The sequence below is a fragment of the Humulus lupulus genome, chromosome 2, assembly GCF_963169125.1.
Source record: "Humulus lupulus chromosome 2, drHumLupu1.1, whole genome shotgun sequence".
Taxonomy (NCBI): Eukaryota; Viridiplantae; Streptophyta; class Magnoliopsida; order Rosales; family Cannabaceae; genus Humulus; species Humulus lupulus.
In genome coordinates this window covers 199,400,063-199,420,794 of record NC_084794.1, presented here as the reverse complement: position 1 = coordinate 199,420,794, position 20,732 = coordinate 199,400,063, and the positions used below count along the sequence as shown (strand labels likewise).

Below are 20,732 nucleotides of genomic sequence, written 5' to 3'. Positions count from 1 at the left end.
TGCTATCTTAGAAACTAAAATGAAGGGAGAAAAAATTCAGGACTTAATGAGGAATAAGTTCAGAAACTGGGACTATTTTTCTAGTTCAGTGACTGAAGGAAGAATTTTGGTAATTTGGAGGAAAGGTTTTGTCAAAGTTAACTTGATAAAAGAGGATTCTCAATTTGTTCACTGTTTGGTTAAAATGGCAGGTCATAAACAGGCGTTTTACATCACTTTTGTGTATGGGAGGAACACTTTGGAGGAAAGGAAGTGTTTATGGCAAGGCATTTCTCAGCTTGTTCAGCCGGTTCATTCTTGGATGATTTTAGGCGATTTTAATGCTGTTTTCACAGCGAAGGATAGGAGTGGGGGCAAGCCTATTTCTTAGTTGGAAATGGCTGATTCTGCTATTTGGTATGCCTCGAACCATTTGGAAGTTCTTAAAAGTACATGGTCTTTCTTTACTTGGACTAATAATCAAGAGGGAGTGTCCAGAATTTATTCCAAAATAGACCATGTGTTTATTAATGAGGTTTGGGCTGTGGACTTCCCTAGTTCTACTGCTATTTTTAAATGGGAAACTAGTTCGGATCACTGTTCTTGTACCATTTCTGTTCTTCCAATTGAGAACTTAGGGATTAAACCTTTTAGATTCTATAATTTTTGGACTGAGCATGTTCATTTTAAGCAGCTGGTTTTGGAATGTTGGAAGCAGCCGATGAAGGGATCTGGTTTGAAATCCATATACTTGAAGACAATGAGGCTTAAGCATAAACTTAACAGGTTTAACATGGACCAAGTTGGATATATAGGGGTTCAATTTCAGAAAGCTAAAGATGAATTTCAGAATGCTCTGTACTATGCTCAACTTTATCCTAATAATATGATCTGCCAAGAAGAAGTTAAAGTAGCAACTGCCAAGTTCAGAGTTCAGGAAAAAAGCTATTACAGCTTTTTAACTCAAAGGAGTAAGATTAGGTGGCTGAATCAAGGGGACATGAATACTGTGTTTTTCTTCACCTATATGAAGAAACACAAAGAGGATAATAGAATAGCCACGTTCATCAATGAACAAGGTAGGGTGGTGGACAACTACTCGGAAGTTGTTGCTCATTTTCTGAACCCTTTTCAGGGTATTATGGGCAGTCCCAGTTTGGTTTCCAAGGGCATTAACAGTAAGATTGTGGATATGGGAACTAAACTGAACCTAGACCAGCAGCTACTATTATTGCAACCGTTCACGCATAAGGAAATTCATGATGCTATGTTTAGTATTTCTAGTATCAAGTCACCTGGTCCTGATGGTTTTGGGTCAGCATTTTATAAGGTGATGTGGCCGGACATAGGGGATGAGGTTTGTAGAGCGATTCTCCAATTTTTTGAGACAAGTTTTATCCCTGAAGAAGTGCTGAATACTTCATTATCTTTGGTCCCTAAAGTTGATACTCCTAATCGAGCTGTGGATTTTAGACCTATTGCATGTTGCTCAACCTTGTATAAATGTGTTTCAAAGCTACTTTGCTCTCGGTTAGCCAAAGTCCTCCCTATTTTAGTTCACTCTAATCAGGGAGCATTTATTCAAGGTAGATCAATAGCCCATAATGTTCTCATTTGTCAAGATATCATCAAGAATTACAGAAGGTCATCCATTTCACCTCGGTGCGCTATTAAAGTTGACATAAGCAAAGCCTATGATACAATAGATTGGAGGTTTATTGAGGATCTCCTTAAGGCGTTATGCTTTCCTTCTAGATTCATTGGCTGGATAATGACTTGTATTTCCAAAACCTCTTATTCCTTAATTATGAATGGAAGGATTCAGGGCAAATTCAAAGGGACGAAGGGGCTGAGACAGGGGGATCCTATTTCCCCTTTTTTATTTGTCTTAGTGGTGGAGTATCTGACTCGTAGTCTTCAGTTAGCAGCACAGAACTCAGCCTTCAGATTCCACCCTTTATGTAAGAATCTTAAGCTTATTAGCCTTTATTTTGCTGATGACTTATTAATTTTTTGTAAAGGGGTGTTGTCTTTAGTTAAAATCATCAAGAGTGTGTTGGGGGAGTTTAGTTCTGTGACTGGTTTGCAGATTAATGAGAGTAAATCTCAGGTATTTTATGGGGGAATTTCAGCTTCTGACCGTGAGCTGATATTAGCTGAGTTGAAACTTTCTGAGGGGGTATTTCCCTTGAAGTATCTAGGAGTCCCTATGAGACCTACTAAATGGAAGCATGAAGATTGTGATGTCATCATTCAAAAAATAAAAATGAGATTACACACATGGGCTAGTAGACACCTATCATTTGCAGGCAGAATGCAACTTATTCATTCTGTTTTGTTTGGTCTGAGGAATTATTGGATGAGTATTTTTGTTCTCCCTCAAAGTATTATCAAGGAAATTGAGAAGCTGTCTCGAGGCTTTCTTTGGGGTCTCAATGGGAATAGATGTAAGATTCATATGGCTTCTTGGGACAAAGTTTGTTTGCCTAAGGCTTTTGAGGGGCTCGGGTTCAGAAATGGCCAGCGTTGGAATCATGCTATTTTAGCCAAGTATGTTTGGGCTGTCTCTGAAAAGCATGATGTGTTATGGGTAAAGTGGGTCAACTCAGTTTATCTGAAAGGTACTGATATCTGGTCCTATAGTTTACCTCCGGATACCAGCTGGTATTGGAGGAAGTTATGCAATATCAGAGGTAAATTTAGTAGGGAGGATATCATTTCTGCTGGTTTAAATGGGAAGTTTAACTCTGCCAATATTTATATGCAGTCTTTGAATCATGCTCAGGTAGGATACTACAAAGCTGTATAGTGTAGATTGTCTTTTCCTAAGCATAGATTCTTGCTTTGGCAGGCCATTAACTCTCAGTTACTGACTTTTGACAACCTTCTGAGGTTCAAAGTTCCTCTTGAGTCTGTCATGTGCCCAGTGTGTGGTGTTAGTGAAGAGAGTCATTCTCACTTATTCTTCACTTGTTCTTTATCTGGTAAAATTCTGGAGTTATTAGCTGATTGGCTGAAGATCAGTTTATGGCTGGTTGAATTTGACAGATGGAGAGATTGGCTTTCTAGTAGGAACAATGGGTTACTATCTCACATTTATAACATGTTGTTTGCTGTTGTTGTTTACTGCATTTGGAGGAACCGAAATTGTTGCATTTTTTATCTCTACTCTCGAACTGCATCTAGTATAGCTGCTGAAGTTAGACTCTTACTGCAGAACAGAATTAGTAGTATTAGTAAGAAGAAGTTGTCTGTCCAGGGAAAGTGTTTAATTGCTCAATTTACTATGTAATTTGGTTGTATTTTGTTATGTTTTCCCTAGGTTGTTTTGGCTGTAGCTACTGGTTTTTTTTTACTGTTGAGGCTTACTCTGTTAGCTAGTTTTGAGATGTTTTGCTGGTTTGTTTTGTAATCTTGATTGTTTGATTAATGAAGTTCATACTTTCTTCTTGATAAAAAAAAAAAAAGAAATGAATTACAAACTAGTGAAAAATTTCTAAAACAACATAAAATAAAATTTAACGATGTGTTCTTATATTCATCTAATGCTCCACATCGGATCCTTCTTCTAGCATATCTTGAGTGAAGTCCTCATAATCCTCTCAAGTGTTGATAAACCTTGAAGTAAAAGGAACTTGATTAAGGTTATCTTATAACTGATGAACCCTTTCTCCTATTTCTCCATTTGGTAATATAATATCCTCAAATATTTTGAAATTTCGTGCAAACCTATCCATAAATATGTAATATTTATCTTCAATAGGTACACCATTATCAAATAACACTTCATTCCATGCTATCCTTATGCTTGGTTCTGCTAACGGTAGTTTGACTGAGTGCATGAGAACTATGAACTTCTCATGTGATTTTAAAAGGGTTGTTGTATGACTATTAATAATATTTTCTATCTCCTTGTGAATTCGGTTGATTCTTAGAAACACTCTCTCAAACTCATTATCATAATCAGGGTCTGGTATTCTTCTTATAACTTTAACTTTTCTAACCACACTTGAGTCCATTGAGCTAATTTATGAAAATAACACAAGAAAAAACATTACAAACATAACAATAATAAAAGATATTAAATAAAAAAACTTGTAGGTGTGCGACTGGTTCTCTCTCTCCTGATGGTGTGACGTAAGAGAACTACTCAGAAGCCAGTGCTCAGATCTTCTTCGATTGAAAGGAGTTCAATCAAGTCTACACATGATAGAGTGGTGGTTGAAGATGAAGGGAGGGACAATCCCCCAGAAGAGGTTTTCGCTGATACGGTTACTGATTTTTCAGAGGTTGGGGAGGTACTTTCTCGGGCAGATTGTGATGGTTCCAAGCCTGGGAACCATTCGGGGCCTAGGTTAGGGGCAAACGTAAAGGAGGCGAAGGATTTTCAGGAATTGGCTAAGGAGAAGTGGGCAAACTTTCAGGAGTCATTTGCTTCTCATGGTGGTGCTCGACTCAATTTTGAGGAACCTCTGGTCAGAGATGGGAAATTAATAGCTTAAGGGGATAAGGAGGAGATAGAAGTGGAAGCTTCTTTCTGGCAACCAGCAATGGTATGTGTTGTTTTAGGTGCTAATCCTCCTTTAGCTGTGTTTGAAGGCTTCATTAATCGTCTTTGGGGTAAGCTAGGGATAGAGAGAATTGCTCGTATGAATGCAGGTCACACTCTAGTGAAATTTCGGGATGAAGCAACTAGGGATATGGTGTTGGAATCTGGTGTGGTTCATTTTGACAGGAAACCGGCTTTACGGAGGCCTTGGTCGACAGATCTTGATAAGATGCGATTGGTAAAATCTGTACCGGTTTGGATTAGATTTCCAGACCTGGGACTTCAATATTGGGGTCTGAAAAGTTTGAGTGCTTTGGTTAGCACTATTGGTAAGCCTATGATGGTGGATAAGGTAACTAGGGAGAAGTCTATGGTGAAATTTGCTAGAGTTCTTGTAGATGTTGAGATTTCAGATCAAGTTCCTCAATGCATAAATTTTATCAATGAACGTGGTCAATTGATGGAACAAGCTATAGAATATGAATGGCTTCCTACCCGCTGCTCGTGTTGTAAAAATTTAGGCAATATAGCTACTAGTTGTAAATACACTCAGGAGACTGTTTGGAAACCAAAACAGAAAGTTGCGGGTCCGATCAATGGAAAGCTAGAGGGTTCTTCTGAAAGGGGTGAAATAAGAGCTATGCCTGGTTTAAAGGAACAGTCTAATCTGGGTGTTGGTAAGGCAATACAATAGGATTGCAATTCTGAGTCTTTAGTGGAGTCACAAGGAATTAATAAGTTTGTAAATTTATTTGTTAAATTTATGATAACTTTTTGGAGCTTGATTTCATAGGCCCATGGTTCTCACTGTACCTTGGATAAAATCATCTAGATAGTCTCAATTAATTTATTTAATTATCAAAGTTTACCAGGTCAATTTTGGATAGTTTCACAGAGTTATGCAATTTAGAGAAGAAAATAGATTTTAGGGCAGATTTATTAATTAAGACAAATTGGTGTCTAAATTAATAAATAAGTTTAATTCAAGGTTCAGATTATAAATAATTAATTTGATAAAAGATTTAAATAATTATTTAATTAATTAATCAATAAAAAATAATACAGGCCTTGATTTTAAGTCCAATAGGCTTATAATGAAATGGGAAATTTAATGGGCCTAAAGCCCATGATAATTTCAACCTAATGGATGATATTACCTATTATTTTATTGTTTTTTTTCAATAAATAAGTGACCTAATTGAGCCTATAAAATTAATTCTAAGTGAGAGTTGAGAAAAAATGAACAGATTATAAGAAGATCTAGTTTTGACGCTTTAGGGTTTTAGGCTCTCTCTACAACAAAAATCATTTTCTAAGCCTCTATATTCTATTCTCCTCTTCTGTCTCTGTGTCTATCTCATGTGTTGAGAATTTCCCACCCTAGTCTAGGTGTTTTTAAGGATACTTTGGAAGACTGTGAAGAAATTTGAAGATCGGTTCAATTTCTTGGTGATACCTTGCGACAGAATGGATACAAGGGTTAGAGAAACTAAAGGAAGGACTTATTCATTTCGCTGCATATAATGTAAGTGTTCTTATCATTATCTCTTCTTAATTCAATTATAGAAACATGTTCTAGGTTTTCTTATATTAATTTGTTTAATATATGATTTACAGGAAAATAAATAAGATCCTGTATAAGTATTCCCAACAGACTGTCGTCCACGAACTCCGGTGTCGGCTTCAAAAATTCATCCAACACTGAACCGTGAATGTGACCACAGATATCCTCCTCACTTTGTTGTTCTCTACCACCACTATATGAACATGACTCTTGCACTTCCCATTTGTTAGAATCTGTGACACAAACATTCACATGCACTATTATTAAACAAATATATATGCATATACTAATTTAGTATGTGGATTGTAGTGATATGGTTCAACCACTTGACATGTTAGCAACTAATTTAATCACAACAATTAAATCTGTTACTCCTCATCCAAGTGACACAAGCTCTCAAGATTGAGCTTGAGATAGTTGAGAAGAGATGAAAAAGTTTTATTTTTCTCTAAGAAGAACAAGAACTAGTTTCATGTTGTAAAGTTCTTGTAGTTATTGCTGTTGTAATCTACATTCATCAATAAAGATAGTACAAGCCATTGAAGGTTATTCATGTGGATGTAGGCTCTTGATATAGAGTTGAACCACGTATCCCTTGTATTGAATTTTACTCTTTTTCTTATATTGTTGGCATTGCTTTGTTTAGTTTTAAATGTTCTTGTTTAGTGATTGTTCTTGGTTTTGTGATTTTAAAGATCACAACTAATGGTATCAGAATCTCAGGTCAGTAGTTGTTCAAGAATATTGGTGTAATATCAAGAAACCTTCAAGAAATGGCTTCAACAAAGTTTTACATTGATGTGTGAAGTATCAAGTGAAGAAACATCCATTGAATTGTGCGATAAGATGGGGAAGATCTATATGAAGAATCTTTGGAAAATAAACTATATTTGAAGAAGAAATTGTACACTTTGAGAATGGATGACAACAAGGAGCTGAGAAAGGACCTAGACGACTTTAACAAAAAATTTCTTGACTTGAACAGTATCGAGGTGAAGATAGACGAAGAAGACCAAACCATTATATTGTTAAGCTCTCTTCCTAAAATGTACGAACATTTTGTTGACACAATTCTCTATGGCAAGGATATCTTGACCATGTTTGAAGTTAAAGCAACTTTAAACTTTAAAGAGATTCATAAGAGGGTTGATGATAAATCAGACTTAAGTGGAGAAGGCTTGTTTGTTAGAGGCAGATCAGAGAAGAGGGAATCAAAAGGTTTCAAGAACCATGGCAAAGGAGTTCACAAGTCAAGATCCAAACCAAGAAATGCAACTTGGAAGATATGTTATTATTGCAAGAAAGAAGGACATTTTAGAGATAAATGTTATGCATTAAAAGCCAAGCTCAATCGTGAAAACAACAAAAACAAAAGCAAGGACAAAGGTGAGGTTAGTATTGCTTAATGTGGTTATGACTCTACTGATGTTTGGTTGTTTCAGATGTTGATTCAGGTCACGAATGGATATTGGATTCAAGGTGCTCGTTTCATATGTGTCCGAACAATATTTTTTTTTGTAATCTAGAAGAAAATATAGGTGGTGCTGTGTTACTTGGTGACAATAAAGCATGCACAATTCATGGAATTTGGTCAGTGGCATTTAAGCTTCATGATGGGATTCAAAGAATTGTTCAAAATGTGAGATTTGTGTCAAACCTTAAGATAAATCTATTGTCTATTAGGGAACTTGCAGCTAAGGGGTGCATTATTAAAATTGATGACATAACACTCAAGCTAATTAAGGGATCTCTAGTTATAATAAAAGGTAAATACAGAATGGACTTTACTTTCTGAATGGAGAAATAGTAATAGATTTGGCTTCTAATGTATTTGACACAAACAACATGGACATGACCAAACTGTGGCATCTAAGGTTGGGTCATTTAAGTGATAGGGGTCTTTTAGAATTGGAAAAATAAAGCATTCTCAAAGGAAAACTTAGTGTAAAATTGGATTTTTGTGAGGAATTCATTTATGGTAAAAGTTTCAGAGTAAAATTCAACACATGAGCTAACACTATAGAACAATAACTCAGATACATACATTCAGACCTGTGGGGAGCATCTAAAGTCTCAAATATTGGAGGAGCAAACTATTTTATGAGTGTCATTGATGACTACTCAAGGAAAGTTTGGTTTTCTTACTAAAAACCAAGGATGAAGCCTTCAATACCTTTGTCAAATGGAAAAGGCTCATAGAAAATCAGATAGGGAAGAGAATCAAGAAACATAGAATAGATAACTGATTGGAGTCTTGCTTAGCTGAATTTAATGAATTTTGTAGTAGGGAAGGTATAGGATTGTTTGTGGCACTCCTTTACAGAATGACCTTGTTGAAACAATTAATAGAACATTGCTTGAAAGGGTGAGATGCATGTTAAAGGGAGCTTGTTTAGAAAATACATTTTGGGAAGAAGGTATTGTTATATTATTTTAAATAATATAATGTTAGATTAAATAATGTGACCTAATGTGATTTGTCACACAAATGTGATTTGTCACATCTTGTAACATATTATTGAGAGTCACAAAATTGGACACATGTATGTGTCCAAATGTGACATATTTTGGAGTTACAAGTTTGTAACTCCCAAATATTACCCAATAATGTGTAGATTTGATATTACACATTTTGATTTGAATTTCTTAAAGCCATATGTGAAATATGGCTGTTAGAGATGTGATTTTAACTCTCATAATATGTATGGAAGTTACAAAATCAAGTGGGAATGAATTTGGACCGTTTTGGCAAATTTGGAAAATTGGTTGCTGAAAAAACGACTTAGGCTGCTGCCTATGTTTTTCAGGCAGCAGCCCAAGAGGCAAAAATAGGCAAAAAACACACCGTGGGCCGCGGCTCGTGTTTTTCAGGCCGCGGCCTGAGCGGCTGACAGCATTTTCCAACTTCGGTTTTATCCAATTTTGAACGTTTCCAACAACCAAGTAACTCCCAAATCTCTATTTTAATTCCATAAACATCCAATTAATCATTGGTAACAGCCATGGGGGTTGGTGGAATTTGAAATTCAAAGGGTGTCTCAAAACTCTATAAATAGGAGCCTAATGCTCACTTGTAAGACACACCATTTTTCATCCACAAAGCACTTGGCTGAAAAGTACACCTTGAGGCTTGATTATTCCAAAGAGTTATTTCCTAGAGAGATCCCTTAGTGCTTAGAGAATAGGGGGAAATAAGCTTTTGGACAAAGGTTTTAAACCTTGTTCAAGTTGGTGATCCCCACTACTCTACACTTTGGTTGTGTGAGAGTTTGTTTGTGTTTTCACTCTTTTGTTCCTCTTGTTCTTTCTTATTTACTTGTATTGTTATAGTATTGAGTTTGTAATCTTCTTTTTCTACATCTTTTGATTTACTTGTATTTTGAGTTGTAATACTTATTTAATCAATATTATCTTGTCCATTGTATTTTTGCATAGAGTTGTATTTGGTTTTTCCATAATTCCATTGAGCAATAATATATATTCTCTAACAGGTATCACAAGAGCATGTTATCTAATTAACAAATGTCCATTAGCTACAATAGACTTTGAGACACCACAAGAGAAGTGGAGAGGTCAAGCTCCATGTCTAGATCACTTTAAGGTATTCCATTGCCTAGCCTATGCTTCATATTAGGCAAGAAAAACTTGAACCTCGTGCAATTAAGTGCATGTTTCTCGGGTACCCTGAAGGATTCAAGGGCCAGAAGCTGTAATGCTTAGAAGCTGGTTTGAAGAAATGCATAATAAGTTGAGATGTGGTGTTTAAAGAGGATGAATGGCTAAGAAGAGTGGAGGTAACTCATAAGCTAGTACCAATACAAACAATGATTGTGTGGTGCTTGATGTGGATCAAAATAGAGGAAGTTTGATAGATAATCAACTACCAACCATTGATATAGAACAAGATGAAAATCAAAGAGGTTTGGAAGAATATCAATTGACAAGAGATAGAGATAGAAGAGAAGTTAGAGACCCTGGAATATTTGGCTTTGTTGACTTTACAACATTTGTATTGACCACTACCAATGAGATTGAAAACTTAGAACCTACAACCTTTCAAGAAGCCATTAATAGTGGAGAAAGTGCATCATGGATTATGGATTTTTAGGAAGAAATGCATTCACTTAAGAAGAACCACATTTATAGTCCCAGAATTTTACTTAGCTAGTTAGATAGTAGTAGTAGTAGTAATAGCTAGTAGTAGTTATAGTATGTTTATTACTGTGGATTTTGGTTCAAGCCAGGACTTAGTTGAACACTCGTAGCAACACTTATAGATTTTATAAGTTTAACCTATAGTTTCAGAATAATAATTATAACATAAGGTTTGATTAATATAGCTAATTATAAGGATGTCATTTATTATACTATAAGGTTTAGATAGAACTAATAAGATCATGACACTTGTCGTGTACATTTTATTAATGAATTAAGTATTTTTGATGAATAGTTTTATAAAAGAAATATTTAAAAACTCTAGGACCTGCCAGCAGCTTTAAAACTTTATTATGACTCAGTCAAACCTGATTAGCCAATTCAAATTAAGCTAAAAAAGTTTAAATAAGTGTCTAATATTACAGCGTATGCCGATATATCCCAGCTATAGGGGCGATATATTGCCACACGGGGAATACGAAAAAACATGTCAACTTCGCACAAATGAAATGACGAGCACTCGGGAGATAAGTCCAGGAGATATATCGCCTATGATGGGCGATATATCGGCCCTAGGGCCATAATTTCAAACGTTGTTGAAACTGAGCTTAATTCATTCCTTAACCTCTTGACTAGCCTCTGAACATTTTGACCGTGTCTTAAGCACCTGTTGAACGAATATTCAAATATTTTTCAATTAATTCTCATTATTTTTATTCAAGCTAAAAGGAGGTAGTTCACTCCTTGAACTATATAAATATGACCTGGTACCCAGCCATTCCTCTCATTCTTCAAGCTGTGTTTAGAGCCTTCAAGCTGCTAGGGTTACTATAGAGTGATAAACACTTGGGTTGGGATATAAGCTTTATCATCTTAAGCTTTACAAACACATGGGAAGTAAGATAAATAGTTTGTTTTTCAATATCGAGGTGTAGTTCGGTTCTAGTACATCCAAAAGTATTCCTAATCTTAAGTTTATTTTTGCATGTTTCTTTAGTTTCCTTTAGTTTTCTTTACTCAAATCCTAACTCGTTGTTTTCCATTCTTTGTTAGGTATTTAAGTTCTTTGAACTAAAGGTTTCTTTTCGGTAAGATTCTTCTTGGTGGTTTAGTTCTCTTGTTTATCAACTCTTATCTTTAGAAATACTCACCATTCTTATTGTTGGTTTTAAGAGTGTTCCAAATCCCGTCCTTGTTCTCATATCCCAGTTTTGTTAAGGAAAATAAGATAGATTATGTATACTTTTATGTTTTGATATGTTTATGCTAAGATATATGTATGATATGTTTTTGTTTTTTGTTTTTTTGTTTTTAGCATATAATTGTTTAGATAACAATCACATAATTTGTTTAGATAACAAATATATAACTTGTTTAGATAACAATTCCCAATAATGTATTCCTTGGGCATATGATTGTTTAGATAACGAGCCCCATAAATTTATATGACTTGTTTAGATAACTAAGCCCCATAAATTTATGGGCATATGATTGCTTAGCTAGCAAGCCCCAAGAAGTATGATGTCCATTATAATGCATGTTTTATAGTCATATGTTTTGTGGTGTTATGTTTATGTTTTGTGTTATACGTGCTAGCAGATTTTCCTTGTTGGACATTAGGCTCACTCCTTTATTTTTTTTATGTATGCAGGAAAATAGATATGGGTGGAAGGATTCATAGTAGCTTGGTTTGTGTATTAATGATGAAGGGATTCGATGGACTGCGTGACGATTCGAGGACGTCGTTATTTTTTTGTCTTTTTAAATTATGTTTTTATGTATTTTTCCGCACTTAGCTTTGTAAAATATTTCCTATAGTTTAAAGTGATGTTTTATTTTAAAACAATGGGATCCCATACCCCGCATTTATGTATTTGAATATTTACTTTAAACTTTTTCATAAAGTAGTGAAAATTTCTTATGTATGTTTTCTAAAAAATAGTAGCTATGTCTAGAAGTTTTAATGGTCCAAGGTCTTAGAATTAGTTGGGTCATTACAGTTGGTATCATAGAAATGGTTCATTCGCATGAAGTTCTCCTTGATACACTGAAGCTCCGAATCTAACCGCCAATGTAAGTGTTTATGTTGTGGTTATTATGTTTATATGTATAGCTAACGTTTTAGCCATATGTTTTCAATTAAGAATGAATGGAGCATTAACTTATGAAGATATCCGAGCCATTAAGGCCTTGAAAAGAATTGGAGAACCAAGAAACACCGTAGGAGTGCTAGAAAAAATCACTCGGAGACTACTCTTATTCCACAGGGAGATAGGTGACCTCCAAGAAACTAAGCAAATCATGATGAGAGCAACAGAGAAATATGTTTTAGTAATTATACTTTTTAAAGATTATCCTACTGTAATTGCAACTTTAGAAGATATATGGGAGATGATAGATGATGAAGATGAATTAACGGTAGCTATGAGATATTATTTTCTCATACTCAGGTTCACCTCTAAGATGGAATTCCAATTCACAAATGAGCAAAATCATAGAATTTTTACGAATCTTCCTCGAGGGCATTTTGAGGCTCAAGATAATGATGACTATGTAGAGATAGATGATGATATGTTAGATGAAGGATCAAATGTAGAAGATCCCGATTTTTAGAATAGATTAGTTTTTTATTTATTTTATTTGCATTTATGATTGTAAATAGTGAAAACCTTTTTCCAAATAAATATCATTGTTATTTTGATGACATGTATGAGTTTGATTTTCTTTTACAATCATAATAAATAATAAATTTAATGAATAATGACAAAGTTCGGTGAGGGTGGATATAAATCAATGGACCAGGTTCCATATTGAGAGTTAGAGGGCCATAATAGTGGGAAAGATTTGACTGATCCCAGCCCTCCCTCAAAATGGTTAACTTTGGAACAACGACGAGTTTCGAGCCTGAGAATTTAGTCATATAGAATGATTGGAAACAGACTTAGAAAATAGTAAAGAAGACTTATTTTTCTAAGTATAGAAACCCACTCTAATGATAAAGAAGACTTATATATTTTTCATAAGAAATCATAATTAATAAGTCCGAGTTATGTTTGTTTAGATTAGGTTTTTTCCTTAGAGCCTATTAAGGTAAAGTTCTAACATGTTTTTCTCAACTGTTAGAACTCTGCTAAAGATGTCGCTCAGATGGTCTGCTCGCACCAATGTTAGTGCCTCCAACATCGCTCCTGAGAGCAATGAAGCCCGTTCGGTTCGCAGAAGGGGAGTGCGTGCTACTGCTAATCGAAATGCGCTGCCACCGCCGCCAGTTGACAACACTGCGGAAATTGCTAGACTACAACAGCAAGTTGAGGAATTATTGCATCAACAGTAGCAACAGGCTCAACCTCAAACTCAGCCTCCGCCATAACCACAGCCACAACAAATGGCTCAAGCACCCCATCAAGTTGGTCTTTATTGGGGGATGGACAATGGCGAACTATGCGCCATACCCAACTCAGCACATGGAGCCAATTTATGAGCGGTTTCATAAGCAACACACTCCAAACTTTGAAGGGACAACAGATCCCTTCGAGGTGAAAGAATGGCTCAGAAATGTGGAGCCGATCTTAATGCACATGAATCTCGGCAACACGGACCGCATATCCTGCGTTTCGTCTCTGCTCAAGAAAGATGCTAGAATATGGTGGGAGTTAGTTCAGTAGACTCACGATGTTGCCACCATGACTTGGACCAGATTTGTGGAGCTGTTCCACAAAAAGTACTACAATTCAGCAGTCATCGCTTCAAGAGTCTAGGAGTTTGCTGGTCTGAAGCAAGGGAGTTTATCAGTAGCAGAATATGCTCGGCAGTTTGACCGATTAGCCAAGTTTGCACCAGAAATGGTTCCAACTGACTTTCTAAGGGTGACCAAGTTCATTAGAGGACTTCGACCAAAGATTGAGCTAGGGGTTAAGCTCGCAAACCCGAGAAATACTACCTATGCCGATGTTCTAGAAATGATAATAGAAGTAGAAAGGCTTCAGGCGAATGTTAGTAAAGAGGAGGCTAGTAAGCCTGAGCCTAAACAACCAAGTTAACCTTAGAATGGTCGGAACAACCACAACAACAACAACAATCAGTCCAACAATAATAACGGACAAAAAAGAAAGCATCCTGACAACAAGCAATCCGACAATGATAAAAGGGCACGGACGAATAATGGAAGTAATAGACTGGGTTATGTAGAATACCCGCAATGTGCTAAGTACTAAAAGAAACATCCTGGTGAGTGCCGTGCAAACACCAAGGGATGCTACAACTGTGGTCAGGAAGGTCACCAAAAGAGGCAGTGTCCCCAGCTCAAGCCAGAGGGGAAAAGGGAAGACAAGATGGTTCCTGCCAAGGTATTTGCCTTAACCCAAGGAGAAGATGATGCTAGCAATAAAGTGGTCACATGTTAGGTTTCTATCCTCAATAGTGTATGTTTTGTATTATTTGATTCGGGAGCCACTCACTTGTATATCTCGTTAGGAATGATAGAGAAATTAGACAAACCTTGTGAAAGATTTAGAACTAGGTTTGTAACTGAGTTTCCTTCGGGCGAAGTAGTCCTATCATCACGGATAGTACGAGGCGTACCGATCAAGATTGAGGAAGTAGAACTAGAAGGAGACCTGATAGAACTGGAGATCAAAGACTTCGACGTAATACTAGGCATGGACTGGCTAGCAAGGCATGGCGCAACCATCGACTGCAAACACAAGAAAGTGACGTTCGAGACTCCTGATGGCCAGAGACTGTGCTTTATAGGACAAGTTCTAGGACTATGCACACTGCTAATATCATCTCTCAAAGTACAGAGGAAGATTGAAAAAGGATGTCAAGCATACTTAGCTAGCGTCACGGATGTGGTAAAGGAAACACCACTAAAAGTCAGAGACGTCTGCATTGTAAAAAAATTCCCAGAAGTATTTCCCAACGACTTACCAGGGTTGCCGCCGACTCAAGAAATTGACTTCACCATCGAATTAGTACCGGGCACCGAGCCTATCTCCAAGGCACCATATCGGATGGCACTTACAGAACTCAAGGAGTTAAAGACGCAGCTACAAGAACTCCTAGACTTGGGTTTCATTAGACCGAGCCATTCGCCATGGGGAGCACCGGTTCTATTTGTGAAGAAAAAGGACGGAAGCATGCGGATGTGCATATATTACCGCGAGCTGAATAAGGTGACGATTAAGAATAAGTACCCACTACCCCGGATTGACGATTTGTTTGATCAATTCCGAGGTGAGACCGTGTTTTCAAAGATTGATCTACGGTCCGGGTATCACCAGCTCAAGGTACGGGAAGAGGATATTCCTAAGACAACTTTAAGAGTTTTTAGTTATGTCTTTCAATCGTACCAACGCTCCAGCCGCGTTTATGGATTTAATGAATAGGGTCTTTAAGGACTACTTGGATATATTCGTCGTAATTTTCATCAATGATATCTTGGTGTACTCAAAGGATGAAGACGAGCACGAGGAGCCTTTAAGGTTGATCTTGTTAGGACTAAAGGAGCATCAAGTTTACTCCAAGTTCAAGAAGTGCGAGTTTTGGCTTTCGCAAGTTGCGTTCCTCGCCCACATTGTATCCAAAGATAGAATTGCAGTAGACCCATCCAAGGTAGAGGTTGTGAATGATTGGCCAAGAACAAAGAACGCGTCAGAAGTAAGAAGCTTTTTGGGATTAGCAGGTTATTATCGAAGGTTTGTAGAGGGCTTTTCTAAGATAGCCACTCCGCTTACCAACCTGACCCGGAAACAGCAAAGGTTCAACTGGACTGATAAGTGTAAAGAAAGCTTCCAATTGCTTAAGGATAAGCTATGCTCAGCACCAGTACTTTGTGTACCGACACCCAACGACAAGTTTGTAGTCTACTGTGATGTGTCAAAGCAAGGGTTTGGTTGTGTGCTAATGCAGAATGACAAGGTGATAGCCTACGCCTCAAGGCAGCTAAAGGAGTGCGAGCAACGCTATCCAACACATGATATGGAGTTGGTAGCAGTGGTCTTTGCGTTGAAAATCTGGCGCCGTTATCTTTACGGGGAACGGTGCGAGATTTATACAGACCACAAAAGCTTAAAGTATTTCTTCACTCAGAAGGAGCTCAACATGAGGCATCGCAGGTGGTTGAAACTAGTGAAGGATTATGACTGCGAAATACTATACAACCTGGGAAGGGCAAATGTAGTTGCTGATGTGCTTAGTAGGAAGAATTATGGAAGTCTAGCAGCATTAGCTGGAATAGAAAAGCCGCTACAATAGGAGCTGATCAGTGCCGGAATAGTAGTCATTGGTAAGCTGGCTAACTTGTCCATCCAGTCCAGTCTGTTAAAAGAAATATGGATTGGGAAAGGGCATGATGACACATTAATAGTACATATATATGCAGTTAAAGAAGGCAAGGCCACAGATTTCTCAATATCAGGGTCGGGGTTATTAAGATATAAGGATTGGGTATGCGTGCCGAATGATCAAGGGATTAAGATAAAGATTTTAGAAGAAGCGCACAATACCCTATACTCAGTTCACCAGGGGTCGACCAAGATGACTCACGACATTAATGAAATATATTGGTGGCCAGGAATGAAGAAAGATATAGTAGAGTATGTGTCTAAATGTTTAGTATGCCAGCAAGTGAAAGCAGAACATCAGCGGCCTGCAGGCTTATTGCAACCATTTACCATTCCATAATGGAAATGGGACGATATAGCCATGGATTTCGTGACGGGTTTGCCACGAATGGATAAGCAGTATGATGCGGCTTGGGTAGTAATAGATATACTAACCAAGTCAGCTCATTTCCTGCCTGTTAAGACTTCATACACACCGGATCAATACGCAAACATTTATGTCCAAGAAATAGTAAGGTTGCATGGAATCCCTAAGACAATAATATCCGATAGAGGATCGATGTTTACATCGAGATTTTGGGGAAGTTTACAGCAAGCCATGTGTACAGCTTTTCATCCTCAGACAGACGGTCAGTCTGAGTGTACCATATAGATTTTAGAATATATGTTGCGTGCTTGTGTACTTGATTTCGGAGGATCATGGAGCAAGTACTTGCCACTGATAGAATTCTCCTACAACAATAGCTACCATTCAACGATTGGGATGGCAACTTATGAGTTACTTTATGGAAGAAGGTGTCGATCGTCGTTACATTGGGATGAGGTAGGAGAAAGGCAACTTCTTTGTCCCGAAGCTGTTAGAAAAGCTCAGGAAGCAGTAGCATTGATTAGAAAGTGTATGCTCGCTACTCAAAGCCGTCAGAAAAGTTATGCGGATGCCAAGCGGCGTGATGTGGAATTCAAAGTCGAAGATCAAGTCTTCCTAAAGATATCTCCTGTGAAGGGTGTGAAGCAGTTTGGGAAGAAAGGCAAGCTTAGTCCCCGGTTTATAGGTCCTTTTGAGACATTGGACAACGTGGGAGCAGTTGCATATAGATTAGCCCTACCGCTAGCTTTAGCAGATAGCCATAATGTGTTCCACATCTCGATGCTGCGTCAATATGTGTCAGACCCATCTCACATCCTCAAGTACGATACGATAGCACTCCCGAAAGACTTGAGTTACGAGGAACGACCGGTTCACATCCTAGATAAAGGGATAAGGAATTACGGTCTAAGAGTTTTCTGATAGTCAAAGTCCTATGGAGTAATAGTTCTGAACGGGAGGCAACATGGAAGTTGGAGGAGGACATGTTAGCCCGTTATCCAAAATTTTTTGGTAAGTAAATTTCGAGGACAAAATTCTTTTTAGTAGGGGAGAATTGTAGAGTCCCAGAATTTTACTTAGCTAGTCAGATAGCTAGTAGTAGTTATAGTATGTTTATTACTGTGGATTTTGGTTCAAGCCGGGACTTAGTTGAACACTCGTAGCAACACTTATAGATTTTATAAGTTTAACCTATAGTTTCAGAATAATAATTATAACATAAGGTTTGATTAATATAGCTAATTATAAGGATGTCATTTATTATACTATAAGGTTTAGACAGAACTAATAAGATCATGACACTTGTCGTGTACATTTTATTAAGGAATTAAGTATTTTTGATGAATAGTTTTATAAAAGAAATATTTAAAAACTCTAGGACCTGCCAGCAGCTTTAAAACTTTATTATGACTCAGTCAAACCTGATTAGCCAATTCAAATTAAGCTAAAAAAGTATAAATACGTGTCTAATATTACAGCGTATGCCGATATATCCCAGCTATAGGGGCGATATATCGCCACACGGGGAATACGAAAAGACACGTCAACTTCGCACAAATGAAATGACGAGCACTCGGGAGATAAGTCCAGGAGATATATCGCCTATGATGGGCGATATATCGGCCCTAGGGCCATAATTTCAAACGTTGTTGAAACTGAGCTTAATTCATTCCTTAACCTCTTGACTAGCCTCTGAACATTTTGATCGAGTCTTAAGCACCTGTTGAATGAATATTCAAATATTTTTCAATTAATACTCATTATTTTTATTCAAGCTAAAAGGAGGTAGTTCACTCCTTGAACTCTATAAATACGACTAGTACCCAACCATTCCTCTCATTCTTCAAGCTGTGTTTAGAGCCTTCCAGCTGCTAGGGTTACTATAGAGTGATAAACACTTGGGTTGGGATATAAGCTTTATCATCTTAAGCTTTATAAACACTTGGGAAGTAAGATAAATGGTGTGTTTTTCAATATTATCGAGGTGTAGTTCGGTTCTAGTACATCAAAAGGTATTCCTAATCTTATGTTCATTTCTGTATGTTTCTTTAGTTTCCTTTACTCAAATCCTAACTCATTGTTTTCCATTCGTGGTTAGGTATTTATGTTCTTTGTACTAAAGGTTTCTTTTTCGTAAGCTTGTTCTTGGTGGTTTAGTTCTCTTGTTTATCATCTCTTATCTTTAGAAATACTCACCATTCTTATTGTTGGTTTTAGGAGTGTTCCAAATCCCGTCGTTGTTGTCATATCCCAGTTTTGGTAAGGAAAATAGGATAGATTATGTATGCTTTTATGTTTTGATATGCTTATGCTAAGATATATGTATGCTATGTTTTTTTTTAGTTTTTAGCATATAATTGTTTAGATAACAATCACATAATTTGTTTAGATAACAAATATATAACTTGTTTAGATAACAAGTCCCAATAATGTATTCCTTGGGCATATGATTGTTTAGATAACGAGCCCCATAAATTTAGATGACTTGTTTAGATAACTAAGCCCCTTAAATTTATGGGCATTTGATTGCTTAGCTAGCAAGCCCCAAGAAGTATGATGGCCATTATAATGCATGTTTTATAGTCATATGTTTTGTGGTCTTATGTTTATGTTTTATGTTATACGTGCTAGCAGATTTTCCTTGTTGGGCATTAGACTCACTCCTTTATTTATTTTTATTTATGCAGGAAAATAGATATGGGCGGAAGGATTCGTAGTAGCTTGGTTTGTGTATCAAGGATGAAGGGATTCGATGGACTGCGTGATGATTTGAGGACGTCGTTATTTTTTTGTCTCTCTAAATTATGTTTTTATGTATTTTTCTGCACTTAGCTTTGTAAACAATTTCCTATAGTTTAAAGTGATGTTTTATTTTAAAACATTGGGATCCAATGCCTCGCATTTATGTATTTCAATATTTACTTTGGAGATTTTAATAAAGTAGTGAATATTTCTTATGTATGTTTTCTCAAAAAAAGTAGCTATGTCTAGTAGTTTTAATGGTCCAAGGTCTTAGAATTAGTTGGGTCATTACACCACACTTGGGTACTTGTAAAAAATCCATAAGTCAAGGAATTAGTTGATTGGAAGTTGATTTTCAGAAAAATGGAAGGTCTACCAGGTAATTAAAATACAAGGTTCAAGGAGAGGTTAGTAGCCAAATGATTCACTTAGAAGGAATGTATAGATTTCAATGAAATTTTTTCTCCAATGGTCAAGCAAGCTACTATGTCAAAGTCTGCAACATTTTATATTTAGGTGGATCGAATGGATGTCAAGACTATTTTCCTTAATGGAAAGATTGATGAAACAATTTATATGAAGCAACCCAAAGGCTTTGAAAGTAGGGATAAGAACTAAGTATGTCTACTATAGAAATCTCTTTTTGGTTTGAAACAAGCACCTAGGAAATGAAACCTTAGATTTGATGAATGTTTTATGAAGACTGGGTTCATTAAAAGTTGTTATGATCCTTGTTTCTACTTCAACAGTCAAATATACATTTTTCTTTATGTTGATGATATACTACTTCTTGGGAAGAGCAGGCATGAAATAAATAAACTAAAACTACAGTTGAATTCAGAATTTGACATGAAATATCTTGGTAGGGCTAAGAGAATTTTAGGTATTGATATCAAGAGAAACAGGCCAGAAACTATTATGTTATCTTAGAGTAATTATTTGTAGAAAGTACTTCAAAGGTTCATTATGGACAAGGGAAAATTAGTTTATACACCTCTATCTTCATACTTCAAACTTACTACGGAAGCTACA

The 20,732-nt window shown here is 36.6% G+C and overlaps 1 protein-coding gene across 1 annotated transcript; it reads left to right on the top strand.

Annotated features, from left to right (window-relative positions):
• The first annotated feature begins 376 nt into the window (after window positions 1-376).
• On the top strand, window positions 377-4,481 carry LOC133815070 (uncharacterized). The gene is made up of 3 exons (XM_062247957.1): window positions 377-2,764; window positions 2,831-3,178; window positions 4,122-4,481. Exons 1-3 carry the CDS (start codon window positions 377-379, stop codon window positions 4,479-4,481), a joined length of 3,096 nt encoding a protein of 1,031 aa, XP_062103941.1.
• The last annotated feature ends 16,251 nt before the right edge of the window (window positions 4,482-20,732 follow it).